The sequence below is a fragment of the Manacus candei genome, unplaced genomic scaffold (assembly GCF_025592945.1).
Source record: "Manacus candei isolate 608988 ecotype Guabito, Panama unplaced genomic scaffold, ASM2559294v1 h1tg000107l, whole genome shotgun sequence".
Classification (NCBI taxonomy): domain Eukaryota; kingdom Metazoa; phylum Chordata; class Aves; order Passeriformes; family Pipridae; genus Manacus; species Manacus candei.
In genome coordinates this window covers 1492-22961 of record NW_026138155.1, presented here as the reverse complement: position 1 = coordinate 22961, position 21470 = coordinate 1492, and the positions used below count along the sequence as shown (strand labels likewise).

At 52.9% G+C, this 21470-nt stretch overlaps 1 protein-coding gene across 1 annotated transcript; it reads left to right on the top strand.

Moving 5' to 3' along the window:
* The first annotated feature begins 2200 nt into the window (after window positions 1-2200).
* Window positions 2201-20993, top strand: LOC127461539 (uncharacterized). The gene is made up of 9 exons (XM_051769436.1): window positions 2201-2288; window positions 2380-2686; window positions 3217-3374; window positions 3645-3790; window positions 4836-4965; window positions 11943-12065; window positions 14277-14425; window positions 16099-16166; window positions 19803-20993. The coding sequence occupies exons 5-9, from the start codon at window positions 4911-4913 to the stop codon at window positions 20536-20538; spliced, it is 1131 nt and encodes a 376-aa protein (XP_051625396.1). The 5' UTR covers window positions 2201-2288; window positions 2380-2686; window positions 3217-3374; window positions 3645-3790; window positions 4836-4910; the 3' UTR covers window positions 20539-20993.
* The last annotated feature ends 477 nt before the right edge of the window (window positions 20994-21470 follow it).

Genomic DNA, 21470 nt, shown 5'->3' with positions numbered 1-21470 from the left:
GGGGCTGGTGCTCTCTGGGTGTCTCAGGGTTTGCCTCGGAATCCCAAAGGCTTTCCCCGTACAGCGTTACGAGGCGAAGACTGGTCTCAGTTTCTTGGTGCTGCATTAATGCTTTTTGCTCGTTCTGTGTCAGTTTGCAGCCTGGCTCGTGGTTTCCCCTGGTGCTGGGGAGTGGAGGCGAGTTGTGCTTCCTGCTGGGAGAGAGAAGGGCCTTGGGAAGCTGCTCCATGAGCCACAGCTGTGCCGAGCCCGGCAGTCTGTCCAGGTAAGAGCAGGGCTTCTACTGCCAGTGAGGAGCTGGGTTTGCTGTTGGAAGGTAGAATATGCCCGTGCCTTTAAATGCAAGGACAGGCAGAAGCTGGGAGGGACCCTGAGCAGGTTTGGTGGCACGACAGCAGTTTGAAAAGACCTTGACTGTGGGAGAAGTGTCCAGGAGAAATGATTCCTTTGTTTTGCAGGGAGGCAGTTTGCAAGGACAGGGGGGTTGCTGTGCTCTCTAGCAAAAATACTGCCCTTGGGATGTCCAGGGTGAGGAAATGTTGGCCACGTGTGGACTGGAGCAAAGGTGTGTGGGTGCCTGTGTGTGACAGCCGTGGGTGTGCAGGAAGGGGGTTCTGGTGCCATTGGAGCTGCCAGGGAGCCAAAAAGGGCACAGTTGTCTGAAAAAGGTGAAAGCTCTGTTGGCCTCTGATGACACCTGCACCAAAGGAGATGCAAATTTTCCCCCTCTTGGTTGCAGGCTTCACAAAGCTCCCAGGAAAGGAAGTTTATAAGATTCCAACTCACCTTTATGCTAAAGGTTTCCTTGCTCTCTCAGCAGGATGTCGAGTGCCACCGTGTCCCTGAGGTCACCCTTTCTCCTGTTGGAAGAGCACGAGGTGGATGGAGAGGATCCCCAGGCATCTGCAGGCACAAGGACTGGTACAACTGCAATTTTCCTCCAGTCCTCCAGAGAGGGACTTTGAGGGTACCATGGGTAATGTGCCAGCACTCCTGCTGGACGTTTTGACTTCTGCTGTATTTGAACACAAAGAGTAAAACTGAAGTCAGGTGTGTTCTGGAGTATGTTACACTTGTGCGAAGCTCCTTCCCTGTTTTTATTTTCTGTACTGAAAAGCACAGTTTCGGGTTCCTGGGCACTTCCTATTAAGTGATACCATGAAAAAAATATTGTACTAAAATGGGAAAGGAGCTGTCTGTGGGAGTTCAGATGTCCTTGATAAAAGCTTTATGTTTTTTCACTCAGTAAGCTCTTAAAATATCTTAGAGAGAGTGTAGGAATGCCTGGCTTCTAAAACTCACCAATTGAGTCTTAGAGGCTTCTTTGAAGAGATGAGTTGAGGCAGCAGAATTGGCCCCCCAGGAGGGACTCTGTGCCTGCTCTCCCGTGGCTCCAAGGGATCTCTGGCCCTTCACGCCGGCACCGAGATTTTCTCGGGAAGGGGCTCAGATCCCCGGACCAGTCTGGGACACAGGCAAGATCCCCCTGCATTTTAGGACCAAATTGGCCCCCTGGAGGGACAGTGCTGTTGGTGCCCCCCGGGTTGGGGCACCCCGAGGACTCCAGCGCGCACCGAAAGGATTATTCGGGGAGATCCTCGGGGTGCCCGGCCCTGGGGAGCTCAAAGCAAGGTCCCTGCCATGGATTCAGGCATTGCTGAGAGTATCCCAGGGGTCCCTGTCCCTGCTAGACAGGGAGCTCTCTAATGGACTGCAATTGGGTGATAAAAGTGGTGCTCCAAGTGCCAAAGAAGTGTGGGATTGGGATTAAGAAATGAGCAGTGAGGGTACTATTGGCTGTTTTCTCTGGAATGTAATGGTAAGAGCTGCAGGAGTGCCAGGTGTGTGTTCCAGTCCCCAGCATTTGGTTTGCACATGTCCTGCTCAGACACAGGTCCAACTTCCTCAGTCCTTAACACAAGAGAGGGAGAATTAGGGGCTGGCAGTGTTAAGGTGATTGGTGTGACAGGGGTCAAACTGGGAAAACATTGGGGAGTTCCTCAGTTGGTCTGTTTGTCAAACTCACCCAAACCTCTGCTCAGTAGAGATTGAGCGGAAATGTTGAGGCAGAAATGCAATTGAAAACTGGGGCTATTGAAACTGTAATTGCTGAAACTAAATGTGTCAAAGCAGCAGCTCTCGTTGTGCAGGGAATAACTCCTGTCAGCAGCAAGGCCCCGACTGAAGTGGCAGCTGCAGTTGTTCCTGTCGTGTGGTCCAGTGGAATTGCAGGAGAGTGGAAGAGGGCAGAACCTGTAGGTATTACCCCTAATGTGGGATCTCTATGGGTAAGGCAAACCCAGTATCCTTTAAAATCAGAATGCCAGCTTGGATTGGTTGCAGTAACAACTGAATTGGCTCATCCTGGTTTGCTTGTAGGATATAGATGCAAGAACCTGCCAAGAAAACCAATGGCCAAGATGATTGATGAGTGCAGGACCTGAGAGAAGCACCTTGAATGACAACCTGGAGGAGTTTCCAGTATTGGATTTAAAAGATGGCCTTTGCTGCATCTCCTTGAGCAAGGAAAGCCAAGAAACGTTTGCTTTGGAAGGAGGAAATCTGGGAAGCGGGAAGGAAGAAAAGAAGCCCCCTGACCCCTCCCTGAGCCCCAGACAGCCCATGAACTGCCTTGCTGGGAATGGTAGGACGGGGTGGACTCTGGATTGCTCCCTCTGGATGTGTGGTAAGACTGTTATACCAGCTTTTAAGGACAACCTTTAACAATTTGCTACCACTAGGATAGGTGGTGCAAGGGCAGCCTTTAAGCAGCTAAAGCATTCCCTGAGGAGAGCTCTGGGTCTGCCAGATGTCTCAGGACTGTTGGAAGTATCTTTGTTGGGGAGGGCAAACAAAGGACAAGGTGTGCAGTGACCCCCTGAGAAGGGACTTTGAGTTAATGGCATCCCTGCAAGTGAACTTTGTGGGCTGTTCCCCCTGTAGGGCAGGTGATAGTCCCAGCTACAGTGATGGGGAAAATGTTTAAAAGGGAGCCCCAAAAGCTGGAAATCCTCCTGGAGGCTCTTGGCCAACAGAGTTTCCTGAGTTCCCCCTGCAAGAAGGACAGTGATAGCTTTTGAGTGCTGGTAGATCCTTTGAATAGATGGCCTTGAGTGTGTCCTTGTTGTACCAGTAGGCTTTGTCAAACTCCCTCTATTCCAGGAGATATACATATTGAATTTTAAAATGATCTTCCTAATCCTTCATAATCCTGAGGCTCTCCCCTCAGGAACTGCAGGAACTCCTGGTGCCGCCTGGGCCGATGGATTGGACGCCCCAGCCCCTCCGTTCCTGCCCAGCCACTGGGTCTGTGTCCAGTGGTGGCACTGCCAGCCCTGCAGGTGAAGTGGGAAGGGCCTTTCCAGGTCTTGTGGGTCACATTTATAGCAGTTGACATTGCAGAAAGGACCTGGGGTCTATTATTCCTGCGTTCAGAAAGCTCCTTTTGGTTGGTGAGCAGGACAATGTGGATCCTTAAGAGTTCCCATCTGTGTTTGTGTCTCAGCCTGTGTTAGGATTCAGGGCTGTAGCTGTTGTTGTCACTGAGGAGTCAAACTATGCTTTAAATAATGAGACACTGGACTGATGGCCAAGTGTCAGGAAAAAAGGAGGAATGCTGTCTGAGTGTTAAGATGTAACAAGAGCTAATCCTTTTTGCAGTGGGATGGAGCCTGGAAAGTGCACAGAGCTGAGCCAAGGGATTGAAAGGGACCAACCAAGGAAGGTGAAGAAAGAAGGAAGAAGGGAAGTGGGGCAGCAGGCAAGCAGCACCAAGTTGCTGTGTAAGCAGGTGAGTTGTCTTGAGGTTCCTCAGGCAGGCACTGAGGACTTTGAGGGCTCCAGACAGAGCAGACCTGGGAAGGCCCTCGGTGAAGCCCCTTGGAGATGTTATAAGGGTAGGTGTGTATGGTAATAAGTGTTGGAAAATGTCCTGAATGTGGAACAGGAATGCAGGGAAGGAAAATGAACCCTCCTGTAATGCTGACCCCTCCCATCAGCTGCAGTGGAGATACCTCTGTGTGCCCTTTGGGAGCTGATTGTCAGGACACCTGGTGGGCTGGAATGATTCAGGAGCATAGGAATGAAAGATTGCCTGGCTTCTGAAACTCACCAGTTGAGTCTCAGAGGTTCTTGTAAGAAATTTTAGGTAACACCTGAACTTCTAGTGTGTACTTCTGAGTTCAGTTGGAAAGAGATTGTCCAGGGAACAGGAATCTTGCTCAATGCAGGGAAGTTGCACTTGATGAGCTTCCCATCTGAGCTGATGCCCTTGGCAGGAGAGGTGCTCAGCAAGGAGGCTCTTTGCTCCTAGGCAGGAAGAAAGGCCAGTGCCCTTCCTCCCCAAGGCCCAGCCCAGCAGGGCTGGCAGGAGCTGCTGGTGTGGCTGCTCTTTGGGTTCTCAGCTGTGCCCGTGGGGTGGTGACATCGTGTTCCTGCCTGTGCTCCAGGGCAGCCAAAAGCCCCAGCACAGCCCCTGGGCCTTTCTGGGAGCCTGAGCTATTGCAGTACTGGGGATGGCTTTGGTTTCCTTCTTTCCTCAGAGTAAAAGTGTATGGGAGAGTCTATGATCTCCCTGGTATTTGTATCATAACTGGTACTCGTAAAGAATTTCACCTTGTGTAATTTACCAACTGACTTGGCAGTGGCAGATTGTTGTAGTGTGCTGGTTATTGTTTGTGTCTGAGTAGTTTGGTGTTTATTTGCCAAGGGAGGCTGTGGAATGTTATGGTATTTTTGTCCCAATATTTGTAGGCAGTTCCCTGGATTAGATGATTTCTACCTTGATCCCTGGTGTCTAAGTTTTGAGGTGTACTAAGAACTGGTAGTTTTTGCAGTGGGATGTACCCTAGAAACTCCATGGAGCTGAGCCAAGGGATTTAGAGGGACTAAGCAAGCAAAGTAAAGCAAGAATGAAGAAGGGAACTGAGAGAGCAGCCAAGCAGCACCAAGTTCCTCTACAACCAGGTGAGTTGTCTTGAAGTTGATAAGGTGGTCACTTAGAACTTTGGGGGCTCCAGGCACAGGTGACCACCAGACACCTCTGATAGAGCACCTCAGAGACCTTATAAGGGTTTGTGTGTATGGAAACAGGTGTTGGGGATGTCCTGAATATGGAACAGGAATGCAGGGAAGGAAGATGAACCCTCCTGTAATGCTCACCCCTGCCATCAGCTGCAGTGGAGACACCTGTGTGTGCCCTTTGGGAGCTGATTGCCAGGGCACCTGGCGGGCTGTGATCATGGCAGGGTGTTGTAAGCAAGGAGTGCCTGGCTTCTAAAACTCAACAGTTGACTCCTAGAGGCTTCTTTGAAGAGCTGTTTTCAGGCAGCAGAATTGCCCCCCCAGGAGGGACTCTGTGCCTGCTCTCCCGTGGCTCCAAGGGATCTCTGGCCCTTCACGCCGGCACCGAGATTTTCTCGGGAAGGGCTTCAGATCCCCGGACCAGTCTGGGACACAGACAAGATCCCCCTGCATTTTGGGACCAAATTGGCCCCCTGGAGGGACAGTGCTGTTGGTGCCCCCCGGGTTGGGGCACCCCGAGGACTCCAGCGCGCACCGAAAGGATTATTCGGGGAGATCCTCGGGGTGCCCGGCCCTGGGGAGCTCAAAGCAAGGTCCCTGCCATGGATTCAGGCATTGCTGAGAGTATCCCAGGGGTCCCTGTCCATGCTAGACATGGAGCTCTCTAATGGACTGCAATTGGGTGATAAAAGTGGTGCTCCAAGTGCCAAAGCAGTGTGGGATTGGGATTAAGAAATGAGCAGTGAGGGTGCAATTGGCTGTTTTCTCTGGAATGTAATGGTAAGAGCTGCAGGAGTGCCAGGTGTGTGTTCCAGTCCCCAGCATTTGGTTTGCACATGTCCTGGTCAGACACAGGTCCAACTTCCTCAGTCCTTAACACAAGAGAGGGAGAATTAGGGGCTGGCAGTGTTAAGGTGATTGGTGTGACATGGGTCAAACTGGGAAAACATTGGGGAGTTCCTCAGTTGGTCTGTTTGTCAAACTCACCCAAACCTCTGCTCAGAAGAGATTGAGCGGAAATGTTGAGGCAGAAATGCAATTGAAAACTGGGGCTATTGAAACTGTAATTGCTGAAACTAAATGTGTCAAAGCAGCAGCTCTTGTTGTGCAGGGAATAACTCCTGTCAGCAGCAAGGCCCCGACTGAAGTGGCAGCTGCAGTTGTTCCTGTGGTGTGGGCCAGTGGAACTGCAGGAGAGTGGAAGAGGGCAGAACCTGTAGGTATTACCCCTAATGTGGGATCTCTATGGGTAAGGCAAACCCAGTATCCTTTAAAATCAGAATTCCAGCTTGGATTGGTTGCAGTAACAGCTAAATTGGCTCATCCTGGTTTGCTTGTAGGACATAAATGCAAGAACCTGCCAAGAAAACCAATGGCCAAGATGATTGATGAGTGCAGGACCTGAGAGAAGCACCTTGAATGACAACCTGGAGGAGTTTCCAGTATTGGATTTAAAAGATGGCCTTTGCTGCATCTCCTTGAGCAAGGAAAGCCAAGAAACCTTTGCTTTGGAAGGAGAAAATCTGGGAAGCGGGAAGGAAGAAAAGAAGCCCCCTGACCCCTCCCTGAGCCCCAGACAGCCCATGAAGTGCCTTGCTGGGAATGGTAGGACAGGGTGGACTCTGGATTGCTCCCTCTGGATGTGTGGTAAGACTGTTATGCCAACTTTTCAAACAGCCTGTAAGAATTTGCTACCACTAGGATAGGTGGTGGAAGGGCAACCTTTAAGCAGCTAAAGCCTTCCCTGAGGAGAGCTCTGGGTCTGCCAGATGTCTCAGGACTGTTGGAAGTATCTTTGTTGGGGAGGGCAAACAAAGGACAAGGTGTGCAGTGACCCCCCTGAGAAGGGACTTTGTGTTAATGGCATCCCTGATGGTGAACTTTGTGGGCTGTTCCCCCTGTAGGGCAGGTGATAGTCCCAACTACAGTGAGGGGGAAAATGGCTAAAAGGGAGCTCCAAAAGCTGGAAATCCCCCTGGAGGCTCTTGGCCAACAGAGTTTCCTGAGTTAGCCCTGCAAGAAGGACAGTGATAGCTTTTGAGTACTGGTAGATCCTTTGAATAGATGGCCTTGAGTGTGTCCTTGTTGTACCAGCAGGCTTTGTCAAACTCCCTCTATTCCAAGAGATATACATATTGAATTTTAAAATGATCTTCCTAATCCTTCATAATCCTGAGGCTCTCCCCTCAGGAACTGCAGGAACTCCTGGTGCCGCCTGGACCGATGGATTGGACGCCCCAGCCCCTCCGTTCCTGCCCAGCCACTGGGTCCGTGTCCAGTGGTGGCACTGCCAGCCCTGCAGGTGAAGTGGGAAGGGCCTTTCCAGGTCTTGTGGGTCACATTTTTAGCAGTTGACGTTGCAGAAAAAGGACCTGGGTTCTTTTCTTGAGTTAAAAAAGCTCCTTTTGATTGGTGAGCAGAACAAAGTGGCTCCTTAAGAGTTCCCATCTGTGTTTGTGTCTCAGCCTGTGTTAGGATTCAGGGCTGTAGTTGTTGTTGTCACTGAGGAGTCAAACTCTGCTTTAAATAATGAGACACTGGACTGATGGCCAAGTGTCAGGAAAAAAGGAGGAATGCTGTCTGAGTGTTGAGATGTAACAAGAGCTAATCCTTTTTGCAGTGGGATGGAGCCTGGAAAGTGCACAGAGCTGAGCCAAGGGATTGAAAGAGACCAACCAAGGAAGGTGAAGAAAGAAGGAAGAAGGGAAGTGAGGCAGCAGGCAAGCAGCACCAAGTTGCTGTGTAAGCAGGTGAGTTGTCTTGAGGTTCCTCAGGCAGGCACTGAGGACTTTGAGGGCTCCAGACAGAGCAGACCTGGGAAGGCCCTCGGTGAAGCCCCTTGGAGATGTTATAAGGGTAGGTGTGTATGGTAATAAGTGTTGGAAAATGTCCTGAATATGGAATAGGAATGCAGGAACAGGAAAATGAATTCTCTTGTAATGCTGACCCCTCCCATCAGCTGCAGTGGAGATACCTGTGTGTGCCCTTTGGGAGCTGATTGCCAGGGCACCTGGTGGGCTGGAATGATTCAGGAGCATAGGAATGAAAGATTGCCTGGCTTCTAAAGCTTACTGGCTGAGTCTTAGAGGCTTCTTTGAAGAGCTGTTTTCAGGCAGCAGAATTGGCCCCCCAGGAGGGACTCTGTGCCTGCTCTCCCGTGGCTCCAAGGGATCTCTGGCCCTTCACGCCGGCACCGAGATTTTCTCGGGAAGGGGCTCAGATCCCCGGACCAGTCTGGGACACAGGCAAGATCCCCCTGCATTTTAGGACCAAATTGGCCCCCTGGAGGGACAGTGCTGTTGGTGCCCCCCGGGTTGGGGCACCCCGAGGACTCCAGCGCGCACCGAAAGGATTATTCGGGGAGATCCTCGGGGTGCCCGGCCCTGGGGAGCTCAAAGCAAGGTCCCTGCAATGGATTCAGGCATTGCTGAGAGTATCCCAGGGGTCCCTGTCCCTGCTAGACATGGAGCTCTCTAATGGACTGTAATTGGGTGATAAAAGTGGTGCTCCAAGTGCCAAAGAAGTGTGGGATTGGGATTAAGAAATGAGCAGTGATGGTCCAATTGGCTGTTTTCTCTTGAATGTAATGGTAAGAGCTGCAGGAGTGCCAGGTGTGTGTTCCAGTCCCCAGCATTTGGTTTGCACATGTCCTGGTCAGACACAGGCCCAACTTCCTCAGTCCTTAACCCAATAGAAGGAGTGTGGCTTTAAAAGGCACAGACTCTGTTTTGGTGGTATAAGGAAGACGTAGACCTTTATTATGACAATGCATAAGCTTATATACCCCAGGCAGAGCAATAGGTAGTTCAAGCAGAACAGTTGGTGATCTTCTACTTATGCTTACTTTTTCAAGTCTACATAATACAGCCTGTGTTTTAATAGATACAAATAACTACATTTCTTAGCAGCCAAGGTCTTTCTTGCAGTCTTGTATCTTCTTCTGTGTCCTCTTTGTCCTGCTTTCCGTTCCCATGGCTTTCTGCCAGCTTGTTGAACAATGTCCACTGTCCTGGGCCCGAGGTAGGTGACACTGTTCACCTCCATAATTCCCCCTTCTTTTTTTACAAATAAAACAGCCTTTAGTGCTTTGGTTATAGTTGGTTGATTGCATTGCATCAAGCATGGCAAGCATATTGCAATACCCAGAAACATCCCCACACCGGCCCATCCCATCTTTACTAAGGCTTTAACCCATCCTGATATTCCCCAACTATTCAGCAGGTTTTCCAGGTAATCCCAGCTATTCTTAACCTGCAGCTTTGCAACTCCCTCTTGCAGCTGTTGGATGCACTGTGAGTAGACTCAGAATGATCAGACAAATTCATACCACACCTTCCTTGAAATTCTTTACATTCACGTCCCTGAGCCAATAGTGAAAAGTCAATTGTAGCTCTATTCTGTAACACAGCAGGTCTGACTGAATTAACATCCAAAAGCAGTCCACTTAGTACCTTGCTTGTTGCATTTGTTTGCTTTGCAAGGCAGCATCCTAATTTGTTTATTGTGGCTTTTGCTGTTCCTACAGGGGCAAATAGTGAAGCAAAAATTCAGGGTGCTTTATCCCAATAGGTCCCCCTCTCGTCAGAGGCTGCAGCAAAAGCAGGAGTAGAGCGTCACTTTGGTCTCACCCCAGCAGTGTGTGCAGAACATCAGCAACACTGGGGACCATACAGGTCAGTCTTGCCCCAGCAGTGTGTGCAGGAGAACATCAGGAACATTGGGGACCATACAGGTCAGTCTTGCCCCAGCAGTGTGTGCAGGAGAACATCAGGAATATTTGGGACCATACAGGTCAGTCTTGCCCCAGCAGTGTGTGCAGGAGAACATCAGGAACATTGGGGACCATACAGGTCAGGTGCCCAATTGTGCAAGGCCCTCTGACTGCATGTGTTGGAATTCCTGGCCATGCCCTGTCTCCACAAAGAAGAAATTCCTTTTGGAAGACTACAGGATTGGGTCAGACTGACTGAATGGTTTCCACTCCTCTGTCGTTGCCCCACAGTGACTCATTTCCATACATGTCACCGTAGGCATTATTCCCTGCTTCTCAGGGCTTGTCCAGGAGATGGAATTCCAGTGCTACAGAATAGATGGCTCGTGGTGCTCCCAAAAGGAGCCTTTGTGCCTTCAGGGCAAGTTCTGGTGCCCTTGGAGCTGTTGGGAGAAGTAGGGGTGGCAGTGAGAGGCCTGGAATGATGTTGCTGTGGCACAGACGTTGTTCCCTGGCAGGTTCTTGGGTTGGATTCCTTGGCTGCCACTTGGCAAGGCCTGGAAGGGCCTCAGTTGTGTAGGGAACCAAACATAGAATGGGAAAGCAAAGGGGGGGGAGGAGGTTCTGGTTTCAGAAAGGATCATTGCCTTCTCTTTCTGAAGGGACAGTGAGCTGGTCCAACTGTGGCAAGAAGAGCAAGTGGGCTGTGAAGGTTTGGAGCGCTCTGCAAGGTTCCTCATGCCCAAAGGAAGTGCAGCCCTGGGAGAGTCAGGAATACTGTCACGTGCCCCAGTTCTGGTGAAGCTCAACTGTGTAAAACATTTATGGAGCTAAAATTCCACAGCACTGAGCTGTTGGGTCCCAAATAATAGTGAAGAGAGAGGCAGAAACTCCCCTTGCTGCTGGGGTTGAACTGTCTGCAGTGACGGGGCAGGACTTGGCCCTGATGCCTGAGTGCTCTCCAACCCCCCAGGATGGCTCCCAGCTGTCAGCCCCTGGCTCCATAACTTGAGAAGATGGTGTTCCTGCAAGCCCAGCTGCTGGGCTGGTGGTCCTGGGGTGTTTGTGTTGCAGCTCAATAAAGTCCCTTTCAGTGGTGATTGTGTCATTTTTGTGTCAGTTCCTCTCCCCTCTTCCCCTGCCCCAGTGGCTGCATCACTGGCTTGTGCCTAAATGAACTCTTCCCCTGCAGCAGTTCCCTGCTGCTCCCAGAGAGGATGGAGCTGAGGCCCCTGAGCGAAGGGAAAAAGGATCCATCCAAGGCAGGCTGGTGCTCACCCCCTGCCTTCCTCCAGCCTCCCGTGTTTCCAGTTCCCATCCCTGCTGGACACACAGCCTGTTCCCAAACAACCCCTGTTCCTCTTCTCTCTCTGTGTCTCCCCTCACAACTCCCCTCCTCTCATCTCCAGCTGCCCAGGCCCCTGTTTTTGAGGGGCATTCCTGGGCTGCTGCCCCCCCATTCTTTATAAATGAGGTGCCAAGAGCCCCAAGTGCAGAGAGGTCTGCAGGGAATCAGTGCCAAGAGCTGCCTGTGCCTGCCTGTGTTCCTGCAGTTCTCCTTCCCGTTCTCCCCTGGGCTGGAGATACCTGCCTGCCCTGGGTTTATTGGGGCAGAGGGATGGGATTACATTTGTCCAGAAGGGACGTTCACAGACATGTTTTCTGACAGGCACTGCCATTTTCCTTTTGCCTTTCCCAAGTTTTCCCAAGTGCTGCCCAGCACGGGGATCCGTGTGCTGGGACAGTGATTGGCAGCAGGAAGGGGAGCCTTGGCCTCACCTGCCCAGCTCAGGTGGGTGGCACAGAATGGGGGTGGGCTGGCAAGGCATGAACACATTTCTGAGTTCTGGAGTGCCTTGAATCCGTTCCCTGTCAGGTTTCTCTCCCTCATTTCCTGGGGTCCATCATCCCAGGTGTCTCTTCCTTTATCCAAAGTCCAATGGCAGAGGACTGACTGACTCCCAAGGGGGTTTGGAATGAAAAGGATTCTGTTCAAATGGGGCAAGGAATGCAGTAAGAAAGATGAGCCTCCTTTTAATGCCTGAAGTAGAGAGGAATGAAAATGCTGGAGAAGGTCCCATTTTATTTGTTGTCCCCCCTGGATTTTTCATGGCTAAAACTCTCCAGTGAGCAACTGAACAGAAGGGTGAAGGGCAGGAGCCTTTGACTTGCCCAGTGCCCTTAATTGCCTTGTTCTCCTCTCTTCCAGGCCAGGCCAAAGCCCTGATCCAGCCCAGCTCTGCCAAGTGCCCTGGGCTGGGAGCAGCCAAAGGCAAGAGGCTGCAGCCCCGCCGGCCGGGCTGGGGGCTCCTGGTGCTGCCCGTGGGGTGGGGTAAGTCAGAGGGACACCTTTCTCTCCTCCTGCCTGTTGGCATTGGCTCTGTTTCCACTGCAGGCTGGTCCTTGCCATGCTGGGGAGGGTGGAGGGGAAGGGGCCAAGGGCCAGCTGAACATGGGGTCCCCGAGCTGTGGGGTTGGGCTGTGCTGAGAGGGGCAGGTGGGTCCCCGTTGGTGAGCCTGAGCCTTGGCTTGGGGGTTCAGGAGCCCAGGGGGCTGAGCTGGGGGGTGTTTGCAGCTCTGCCAGGGCTGGAGCTGGGCTGGGCCATAGGACAGATGCAGGGGAGCTGGGGGAGGGTTTGGGACTGCCAGGAAGGAAAGGAGGGATGGATGGGCTGGATGGAGCCACAGGCGTGTGCTCCTGGGAACACACTTGTCCAGGGCGCTGGGATCCGGGTCAAATTCCAGTTCTCCTCGTGTCCAGGGATGCAGGGTCTGAGGGATTGGATTTCTCTGGGTGTTTGCAGGAGACCAGGAATGAGAGGAAATGCGGTGCCAGAGCTGTGTCCCGGTGGGCTGCGTTTCCCTGTGAGGACAGAGAGCCTGTGGGCTGAGGTGAGATTGCTGTGAGTGTTGGGATGAGCATTCCAGGGAACGGGGAGCTCGGAATTCCAGGAGCTGATGGAACCATCACCTTAGGTGTGTTTAGTTTGTCTGTGGGAGCTGGGATTCGGGCTGGAGAGCTGTTGTTGGGAACAAAGGGTGGAGTAAAGCTGCTCCATGGATGTGTAGGGAAGGACTGAGTAACAGGCAAGGGGAGTATTTCTATAGGAAATCAATATTCCCCCCGCATGTGGGATGGAGCAGCGATAGAGGTGGTTGGGTTTGGCCTGGGCTGGTCAGGATCTGCCATAAACAACCCACCAGACCTTGTACCCTCACTGGACATGTCCAGCCCCTCAGCAGAAACTCAAGTCGTTAATTTCTTACAGAGGAAAAATTATTGGTACCTGCTTCTGATCTGTGGAGAATTTCCTTTGGAATGATCAACCAGAGAGTGTATCAGTGCAAAGCATCTTTTTGGGTCTTTTGTTTGTAATTTCCTCTCTGGCTTCAATGATTTTGATGTGCTCCTGTTAAGGAAGCAGCCTGTTTTTATCTTGAAATTTGGGGTGGTTTGGTTTGTTTAGGGTTTTTCCCCCCACTGACTCGGGCCTTCCGTGCATAGTCCGTGTTGTCCCGCAGGACTGCTTTGGTTGTGGGTCAGAGAGAGAGAAGGGAAGTGGCTTTTCCTCATCTGGAATGTTTCCAAGCAGAAGTGGGGTGTTGTCCTGCCCCTCCCCAAAGCACTGCAGGCACCTGGGAGTAGCTCAGGGCTGGCCCAGTTCTCTGAGACAGACCCATGGGGGAGAGGTTTAAATATTAATCACATCTCTGGTGTGACTTGGTTGTAAGGATTGGGTCCTACAGTCCCAGGGTGTTAAGGAAAACAAGGAACTTTTGTTCTTCCTGGCAAACCTTCTGCTATTGCTTGTGCAGTGTTTGGGTTCTGTTGTCCGAGTTCCTGTCCAGGATCTTTCTAAGAGAGCCTGTTAGAAATTTAGAGGTAGGATTAGAATTTGGGTCTGTTGCCTACCCAAATGCCTCCAAGTCCTGATGGACTGGAGTGATGAGTGCTCTCAGCCCAGGGTATTTCTTATTATTGTGTGGCTTTCCCTCAGCTGTGGGTGAGGAATTGTGCAAGCAAGGCCTGTGTGCCCGTGGGTGTCTCCCGTGGGTGTCCGTGTGGCAGGGCTGGGACAAGGACTCGTGCAGGGACCCAGCTGGCACTGGAGCTGCTGCCATCCTGAGCCACTGCCAAGGGCTGGGGAGAGACCATCTGGGAGGCTGTTCCCAGGATTCCATTGGAGCTGGATCTCCCTCCAGCTGCAGCAGCCAGGGGAGGGTTCTTCCTTGGGCAGCCCAGTGGCTTCTGCTCAGGCTGGCCCCAAGTGGGGCTGGGGCAGGTTCTCCAGGGAACTGGAGCCAGCCCTGAACGGGGCTCTGGAGAGCAGGAGCTGCAGGGACTGAGGTTTGCAAAGCTGGGCTGAAGTTTGTCAAAGCAGCAGAACATTCTCATTCCTGTGGGTTTGTGGAGTCCGTGTTGGTGCCCAGGAGAACTGGGTCAGACTGGGTTTGTGGTCCGAGAGCTGCCCCCCTAAATGTGGCAGGCTGTGTGTGCTGGCAATGAAGTGCTATCCCAGAGGCTGATGGTTTCTGTCTCCAGGGATGCCCAGGACGCTGCTAATCCCCAGGGATCTGCTCTGGGTCCAGGCTGTCCGTGCTGGAGGGCCCTGGTGGCTGCAGTCCCTGAGCCCGCAGAGACAGAGAGAGCCCCGGCCCGAGTGGCCTTTGGCCCCTTGTCCTGAATTTGGGGTGAGCCTGGGAGCGTGTGGAAGGTGAGAATGAGGGCTGTGCTTCCAATGCATCATCCCTGGGAAGATCCTGTTGTTCCAGAGAGCTGGGGACAGTTTGGGCTTGGCAGCTTCAGAGCTGGATTGGAGCAGTCCCTGAAAAGAATCAGGAGAGTGGAGGTTTGTCCCAGTGGTGCTTTCACACCCCACTGGACAGGCTGGGCTTTGTGTTTGAGGTTGTCCTGTATTTGCTCTGCAGAAAATGTGCCCTTCCCAATTCAGCCCAGCAGATCCCAAGGGCTCTTATGGGAATGTTTGTTCTTTCCTTCCCTTTGGGAGAACTTCATCTCCAAACTGCCATGAGCAATTCCTTAATTTCTGCTGGAGAAAACCAAGTGTCAGAGGCAGTTTGCCAAGGAGGCCAGAAGTGTCTTTGGAGCAGAGAGAATGAACATTTTGGGATAAACTAAGGCAGTCATCAGGGGACAGGTAAAACTTGAGAAACTCCCCAGGGTGGAGAATGAATATTTGGAGGTCAAAAGGAGGTAGTCAGTGGTGAGCAGGTGGGGAAAGTTTTGAGAGTAAACTTGAGGTGGTCTGTAGGGTAGAGCAGGAACATATTTAGGTATACATGAGGTGATCAGATGTGGAGAGGTAGAGAAAATTGTGGGGGTCAAATCTGTGGCAATGTGCAGCAGAGAGAAGGCACACTTTGGAACAAAGTGAGGCAGTCAGTAGGGGAGAGGCAGAGGAATTTCTGAGGGTGAAACTTGAGCAAATGTGCAGGGCAGAGAATGAATATTTGGAGGTCCAAAAGAGGTAATCAGGAGTGTGCAGGTAGGGAAGACTCTGGGGGTTAAAAAGGAGGTAATCTTTGGGGGAGAGAATGACTCTTTTGTGTTCAAGAAGAGGTAATCAGCAGTGGGCTGGAAGGGGAAAGTTTGGGGGTTAAAAAGGAGGTTCATTCTCTGCAGGGCAGGGAATGAACACACTGAGGTAACCTGAGGTAGTGAGTGGTGAGAGACACAGACACTTGTGGGTGTTAAAGTTCAGGTGATCTGCCGGGAAGAGAAGGAATGTGTTGAGGTAAACTGAGGGTCTCTGCAGTGGCCAAGCAGGGAAATGTTGGGCTGAGCCCTGAGTTGCTCCTGTGTGGGGGGCTGCAGCGAGGCCGAGCCCTGGCCCTGGTTTGCCAGCCATGGGCAGGGGGCTCTGTGCCAGCCGGGGGAGCAGCGGGGCCCCCGTGGCAGAGAGGGCAGGGGGGCTGTGGAGCTGCCCCGGGGGGAGCGGGGGGGCCTTTCCTGGGCCACCTCCAGCCCCCCTCGATCCCCGGGGCTGCGCTGCCACCCGAGGCTGTTTGGGGCAGAGAGTGCTGCCAGCTGCGTGTGCCTGTCCCCAGCCTGGCACTGCCCACAGGGACACACGGGGCACTGACCATGAGAGGGAACAAAACCACTGCCTGCCAGAGGGTTTGTCCTGGGCCATCAGGCCTCAGGCAGGAATTAGACTGGGCAACTCCATCAGCTGCTCTTCCCCCACAAAGCCCCATCCCCTGGGCATTAATGACGTGCCCTGTGCCCAGCGCTCACTGTTCACCCAACTGAAACCAGAGCAAGGCTTGCTTTGCTGTGAACAACTTAAAGGAACTTGAAAACAAAATAAATCACTTTCTTCTTCTTTTTTTTTTCCTTTTAGATGCTGGAATTGCCTCTCTGGCTGTGTGCTGAGCTCTGGCTGCAGGGGACTGTCAGGCCTAGGTGGCTGTGAGTTCCTGTTCTTCTCCCTGGGAAACTGGAAAGAGTTATTCCTTGGATTGCAGAAATGTTTTCTGAAACCTGTCCCCTTCTTTGTGCCTTTTGCTGACAGATCTTCTCTTTCTGCCTTTGCATGTAGAGCTGTTCCCTGATGTCCATCCACTGGCCTGAATTCCTTGCAGCTCCCAGCTGGGGAAACCTGGGAGAACATGGCAGGGACAGAGGTGACATTTGTAGCTGCCAACTTGGGGTAATTTCCAGGGGACCCAGCAACTGTTTGTGTAGGAAAAGGTGAGGTGCTGCAGAGGGGAGGGAGGTGGCATTTTGGAGGGGTCCCACTGAGGGGGGAGTGGAGAGCCTGGGGCTGGAGTGTGAGTTATTAAACAGGGAAAAAGGGAAGGATGCTTGGGAGGGAAACACTCAGGGAATGTGTAGGGATGGAATGGAAATTTGGGGTGTCGGGAAGAGAAAATGGGTGATGTAGAGGAAGGGAAATGTTGGGGGTAAGAGTTGATGTCATCTGTAGAGGACAGAATGACCATTTGGAGGTAAAGTGAGGCAGTCAGTGGTGGGCAGGCAGGGAAATTTCTGTTGGTAAAATCAGAGATGATGTGGAGCAGAGAGGATGCACATCATGATGGACACTGAGGCAGTCAACAGAGGGCAGGAAAGGAAACCTTTGGGGGTAAAACTTGAGGGAATGAATATTTTGAAGGATAAATGAATACTCAGTGGTGGACAGTTGGGGAGTGTTTTGGGGTAAACTTGGGTTAGTCCACAGGGTAGAGAATGAACATGTATTTGTACAGAGGAGCTGATTACATGTGGGTAGGTAAGGAGAATTTTGGGAGTAAAATCTGGGCAATCTGTAGCAGAGTGAATGAATATCTTGGTGTGAAGTGAGACAGTCAGTGGTGGGCAGGTAGGGAAGATTTCTGTTTGTAAAATTTGAGGTCACGTGGAGCAGAGAATTTACATCCTGAGGTAAACTGGGGTAATCAGTTGTGGACTTGTAGGGAAAACTGGGGGGGAAATATCTGAGGTAATCTGCATGGTAGAGAATGAATATTGAGAGATGAACGTGAGGTACTCAGTGGTGGACTTGTAGGGAAAATTGTGGGGGTCAGATCTGTGGCAATGTGCAGCAGAGAGAAGGAACATTTTGGAACAAAGTGAGGCAGTCAGTGGGGGAGAGGCAGAGGAATTTCTGAGGGTGAACCTTGAGCAAAACTGCAGGGCAGAGAATGAATATTTGGAGGTCCAAAAGAGGTAATCAGGAGTGTGCAGTAGGGAAGACTCTGGGGAGAGAATGACTCTTTTGTGTTCAAGAAGAGGTAATCAGCAGTGGGCTGGAAGGGGAAAGTTTGGGGGTTAAAAAGGAGGTTCATTCTCTCCAGGGCAGGGAATGAACACACTGAGGTAACCTGAGGTAGTGAGTGGTGACAGATACAGACAATTGTGGGTGTTAAAGTTCAGGTAATCTGCTGGGGAGAGAAGGAATGTGTTGAGGTAAAGATGAGGCACTCGGTGGCAGACAGGTGGGGAGAGGTTTGAGATAAGCCTGAGGTGTGTGTGGGGAGCAGAATGACCCTCTGTAGGTACAAAGGAGCTGGTCAGACGTGGACAGGTAAGGCAGATGTTGGGAGTAAAATGTGGGGCAATCTGTCCCAGAGAGAATGAATATTTTGGGGTAAGGTGAGGCAGTCAGTAGTGGGCAGGGAGGGAAATCTTTGTTTGTCAAACCCGAGGTAATGTGCAGCAGAGAGAATGCACCTCCTGGGGTAAACTGGGGTAATCAGTAGTGGACAGGTAAGGAGGTTTTGGGGGAAACTTTGAGGTCATCTCTGTGGCAGAGGATGAATGTTTGGAGGTAAAAATGAGGTAATAAGTAGTTTGCAGGCAGGGAAAACTGTGAGGGTAAGTGTGGATGTCACCTAGGGGAGAAAATGAGCCTTTTGAGGTCCAGTGAGGCAGTCAGTGGTGGGCAGGGAGGGAAAGTTTGTGTTTGTAAAATCAGAGGTCATGTGGAGGAGAGAGAATGCACCTCCTGGGGTAAACTGGGGTAAACCTTGCAGACCTCCAGGGAAAATGTTGGGGGGTAAAACTTGTGGGAATCTGCAGGGCAGAGAGTGACTCTTCTGAGGTGAAAATGAGTTCCTGGGTGGTGGAGAGGTGGGGAAAGTGTTGAGAGTAACCTGGAGGGGGTCTGCTGGGTAGAGAATGAACATCTTGATGTAGAAGTGAGTTGCTGAGATGTGGAGAGGTCGGGAAAATGCAGTGGGTCCAGTGTGAGGTCACCTGTAGCAGAGAGGATGTGCCTCCTGCTGGACACTGAGGCAGTCAGGGGTGGGCAGGAGGGGAAACCTTTGGGGGTAAAACTTGAGGGAATGTCCAGGGCAGAGAATGAATATTTTGAAGGATAAATGAGGTACTCAGTGAGGTATTCATTGGATTGCAGAAATATTTTCTGAAACCTGTCCCCTTCTTTGTGCCTTTTGCTGACAGACCTTCTCTTTCTGCCTTTGAATTTACAGCCCCTTTGTGGCTCCCAGCCAGGAAAACCTGGGATAACTGAGGAGGGACAGATATGAAGGTTTTATCTGCAAACTTGGGGTAATTTCTAGGGGATACAGCAACTGTTTGCGTAGCAAACTGTGTTTAACCACATTGGACCAAGTTGTGTTTGCACCAGCTGGGGCCAGAGGTACCAGGCAATCCAAAGCAAACCCTGCTCAGCCTCCAAATCCCAGGGGAAGTTCTCCAAGCTGCTCATTGAGGGACTACAGATACATTGAAATGGAACCAAGAGCACTACTAAGTTTCCCGGGAATCCCAGGATTGCTGTCCTAGAATTTTGAACAGGTTTTTAAGCTTTTTATGACAATAATGGCTTCCTTCCTTTGATTGAATCCTGCGGTAGGATTTGGGGTTTCTTTGGATTCTGAATCCCTCCCAGTGGCCCTGACACTGGTCAGAGCTGGCAGGACAAACAGAGTCAGAGCTCCTGGCAGGCACAGGGGGTTTCCCCCAGAGTGGATCCAACTGCTGCCCCCCAGCCTGGCCAGGTGGGATCTGCTTTGGCTCCTGGCTTCTGCCAGAGACAGGATGTGTTCCCTTGATTGCAATGAGGATCCAATAGCTTCATCTCCTGGAGGTTCCCTGGGCAGCTGATCCGCTCTGCCCCGTGTCCTGCTCTCAGTTCCTGCCCAGCCAGAGCCAACTGTGCCAAGGGCACGAGCACTCACAGCCTGGATAGGGAATGGGGGACTGGCTTGTGCACAATTCACCTAGAAAGTCAAACGAGGGGATTGTTGGAGTATCTGGCTCCTTAGGGAACCTGCTGGGAGTAGAGAACCACAACCCCAAACCTCCAGCTGTGGGTGGAGTCGTGGAATGTAAACCAGCGCAAACTCATCCCCCAAAATGAACCGTGGGAGAGCAGGACCAAATAAGGGTCAGTGTCCCTGTGGAAAGGCAAAAGGAATCTTTTGGGACTTGGATTGTCCCCTTGGGAGATGGAGGTTGCTGGGATGCAGAGAATGCCCTCCCTCAGGCTGCCGAGATCTCTCAGTGCAGCAGCTTTGGCCAACACAGCAGCACAAAGATTGTTCTCTGCGGGGGCCCAGGTTTGGGTTCCGGTCTCAGCTTTGCAGGTTTGGATGAATTCTACCTACAGCCCGCAATTCCATGGGGAATTCCTGCTGGAACAGCCTCCCAGTGCCTCCTGGAGCCCGGATCTTCCCCTGCAGAGCTGCTGTTTAATGCCAGGTTTGCCAGGAAGCAGTCGCGGTTCCAGGTTTGCTCAGCGGGATGGGGACAAGGACAGGTTGATATTCCACAGGCTTTGCTGTTTATAACCCTCCTTCCCCAGCCCCGCTGGTGTCCCTGGGGGGACTTGAGCGAGTTCCCTGGAATTCGGCCGATTCTCCGCCCCGGGCCGGGCTCCAGGGGATGTGTTCGTCCGGGAGAAGGCGGGGGCCGGATGCGCTCCCGGCCCGGGGCGAGGCAGCCCCTGAGCACGGGCGAGGACGTCTCTCCGGCCGGGAAGCCGCTGTCCCTTCGGAGCCTCGGGGGCGGTCCCGGGGAGTTCTTTTCCCCGAGAAAAGGGATGCACGTGCGGCTGAGGAGCCGCGGGCAGCCCTTTCCCCGTGCCCACCCCACGGGGGCTGTAGGGCACAGCTCCAGGGCACAGCTCCTCCATCCCCTGGCAATAGGAAGCCCAAGCAGGGCTGGGTCACTCTCTGTCGCTCCGGCCTCCTCCCGGCCCGCGTTCCCTGCCCAGCTGGGACTGCCTAGGGAGCCCCGAGAACATTCCTGGCGGGAAGCAGGAGCCGCCGAGGGCTCCGTCCAACTCCGGACCCGAAAAGCGGCCCCCACATGAGCCCCCCCCGGCATTTTGGGTTCCGAAGGCTCACCTGGAGGAGACGCCCCCCCGCAGGCGGGACCAGGCGGCGACACTCGACCGACGCCTTTGCCTCGGAGCGAGGGATCCCTCCCGACTCGGTTGGTTCCTTTATCCCTGGAAATGAGCTCGGACGTCACACGAGCACCTTTGCAGCCGTTGGGGGAATCCCGGACAGGGCCGGAAAACCTCCCTGAGCAGGGCAGTGATGAATTGGTGCCCGTCGCCAGCCGGGCACAGCCCAGCCGGCCGCGCTTCCTCCGGCCCGTGGCTGGGAAGGGGGGATTTAATGCTGCAGAGATTTAATAAAAGCAGATTTCCTGACTGTATTTGCCTGCGGTCCTTCCCTCCTTTGACTCGCGCGGCAGCGTCCGGTTGGAGCGTTTCTTGGTTTCCTCTCCTGTAGCCGTTTCCCTCCCAGGCAGGACCTTCCCCGTCTGCAAACAAAGATGGGGGATTTTTAAAAAGCAGAGGGTTTGCCCCGGGAGGGAGCGAGTTGCCGAGGAAGCGGGGGAGAGGAAGGAGAGCCTCAGGTCTCACCTGGCAGGTGTCAGATGAGCTGCCCCTTCTGGATGGCAGGGCAAAGAACTGCTGTGGGCAATTGCCCAAGTTCCGCAGGCAGAGCTGGGAGCAGCCTGTGCCCGACCCGCGGCACGGTCAGCGCCAGCTCCTGGGGCCGCCTGAGGACAGACACAGGGACAGGGGGACAGACGGGCAGCTCTGCTCGGGGTCCCGGAGCACGGGAGGAACGAGGGAGCGGCTGGCCCCGTTCTTCCCTGCCCCGGAAGGCCCCCGGCTCCCCGCGGCCGGAGCGGGCCCGTGGCCGGAGCCCCGGCGGGCCCCAGAGCCCTCGTTCCCGGGGGGCCCTGCGGGCGGGAACCTCCTGGGGTGTCAGGGAAGGGGGAGGCGGG

Bases quoted from the DNA above. Each gene is read 5' to 3' on its own strand.
- LOC127461539 (XM_051769436.1), top strand. From the start codon at position 4,911: ATGAAGAAGGGAACTGAGAGAGCAGCCAAGCAGCACCAAGTTCCTCTA. The intron at 14,426-16,098 runs GTGAGCCTGGGA...TTTTCCTTTTAG, and splicing joins CCCCTTGTCCTGAATTTGGG to ATGCTGGAATTGCCTCTCTG. The intron at 16,167-19,802 runs GTGAGTTCCTGT...TTCCGGTCTCAG, and splicing joins ACTGTCAGGCCTAGGTGGCT to CTTTGCAGGTTTGGATGAAT.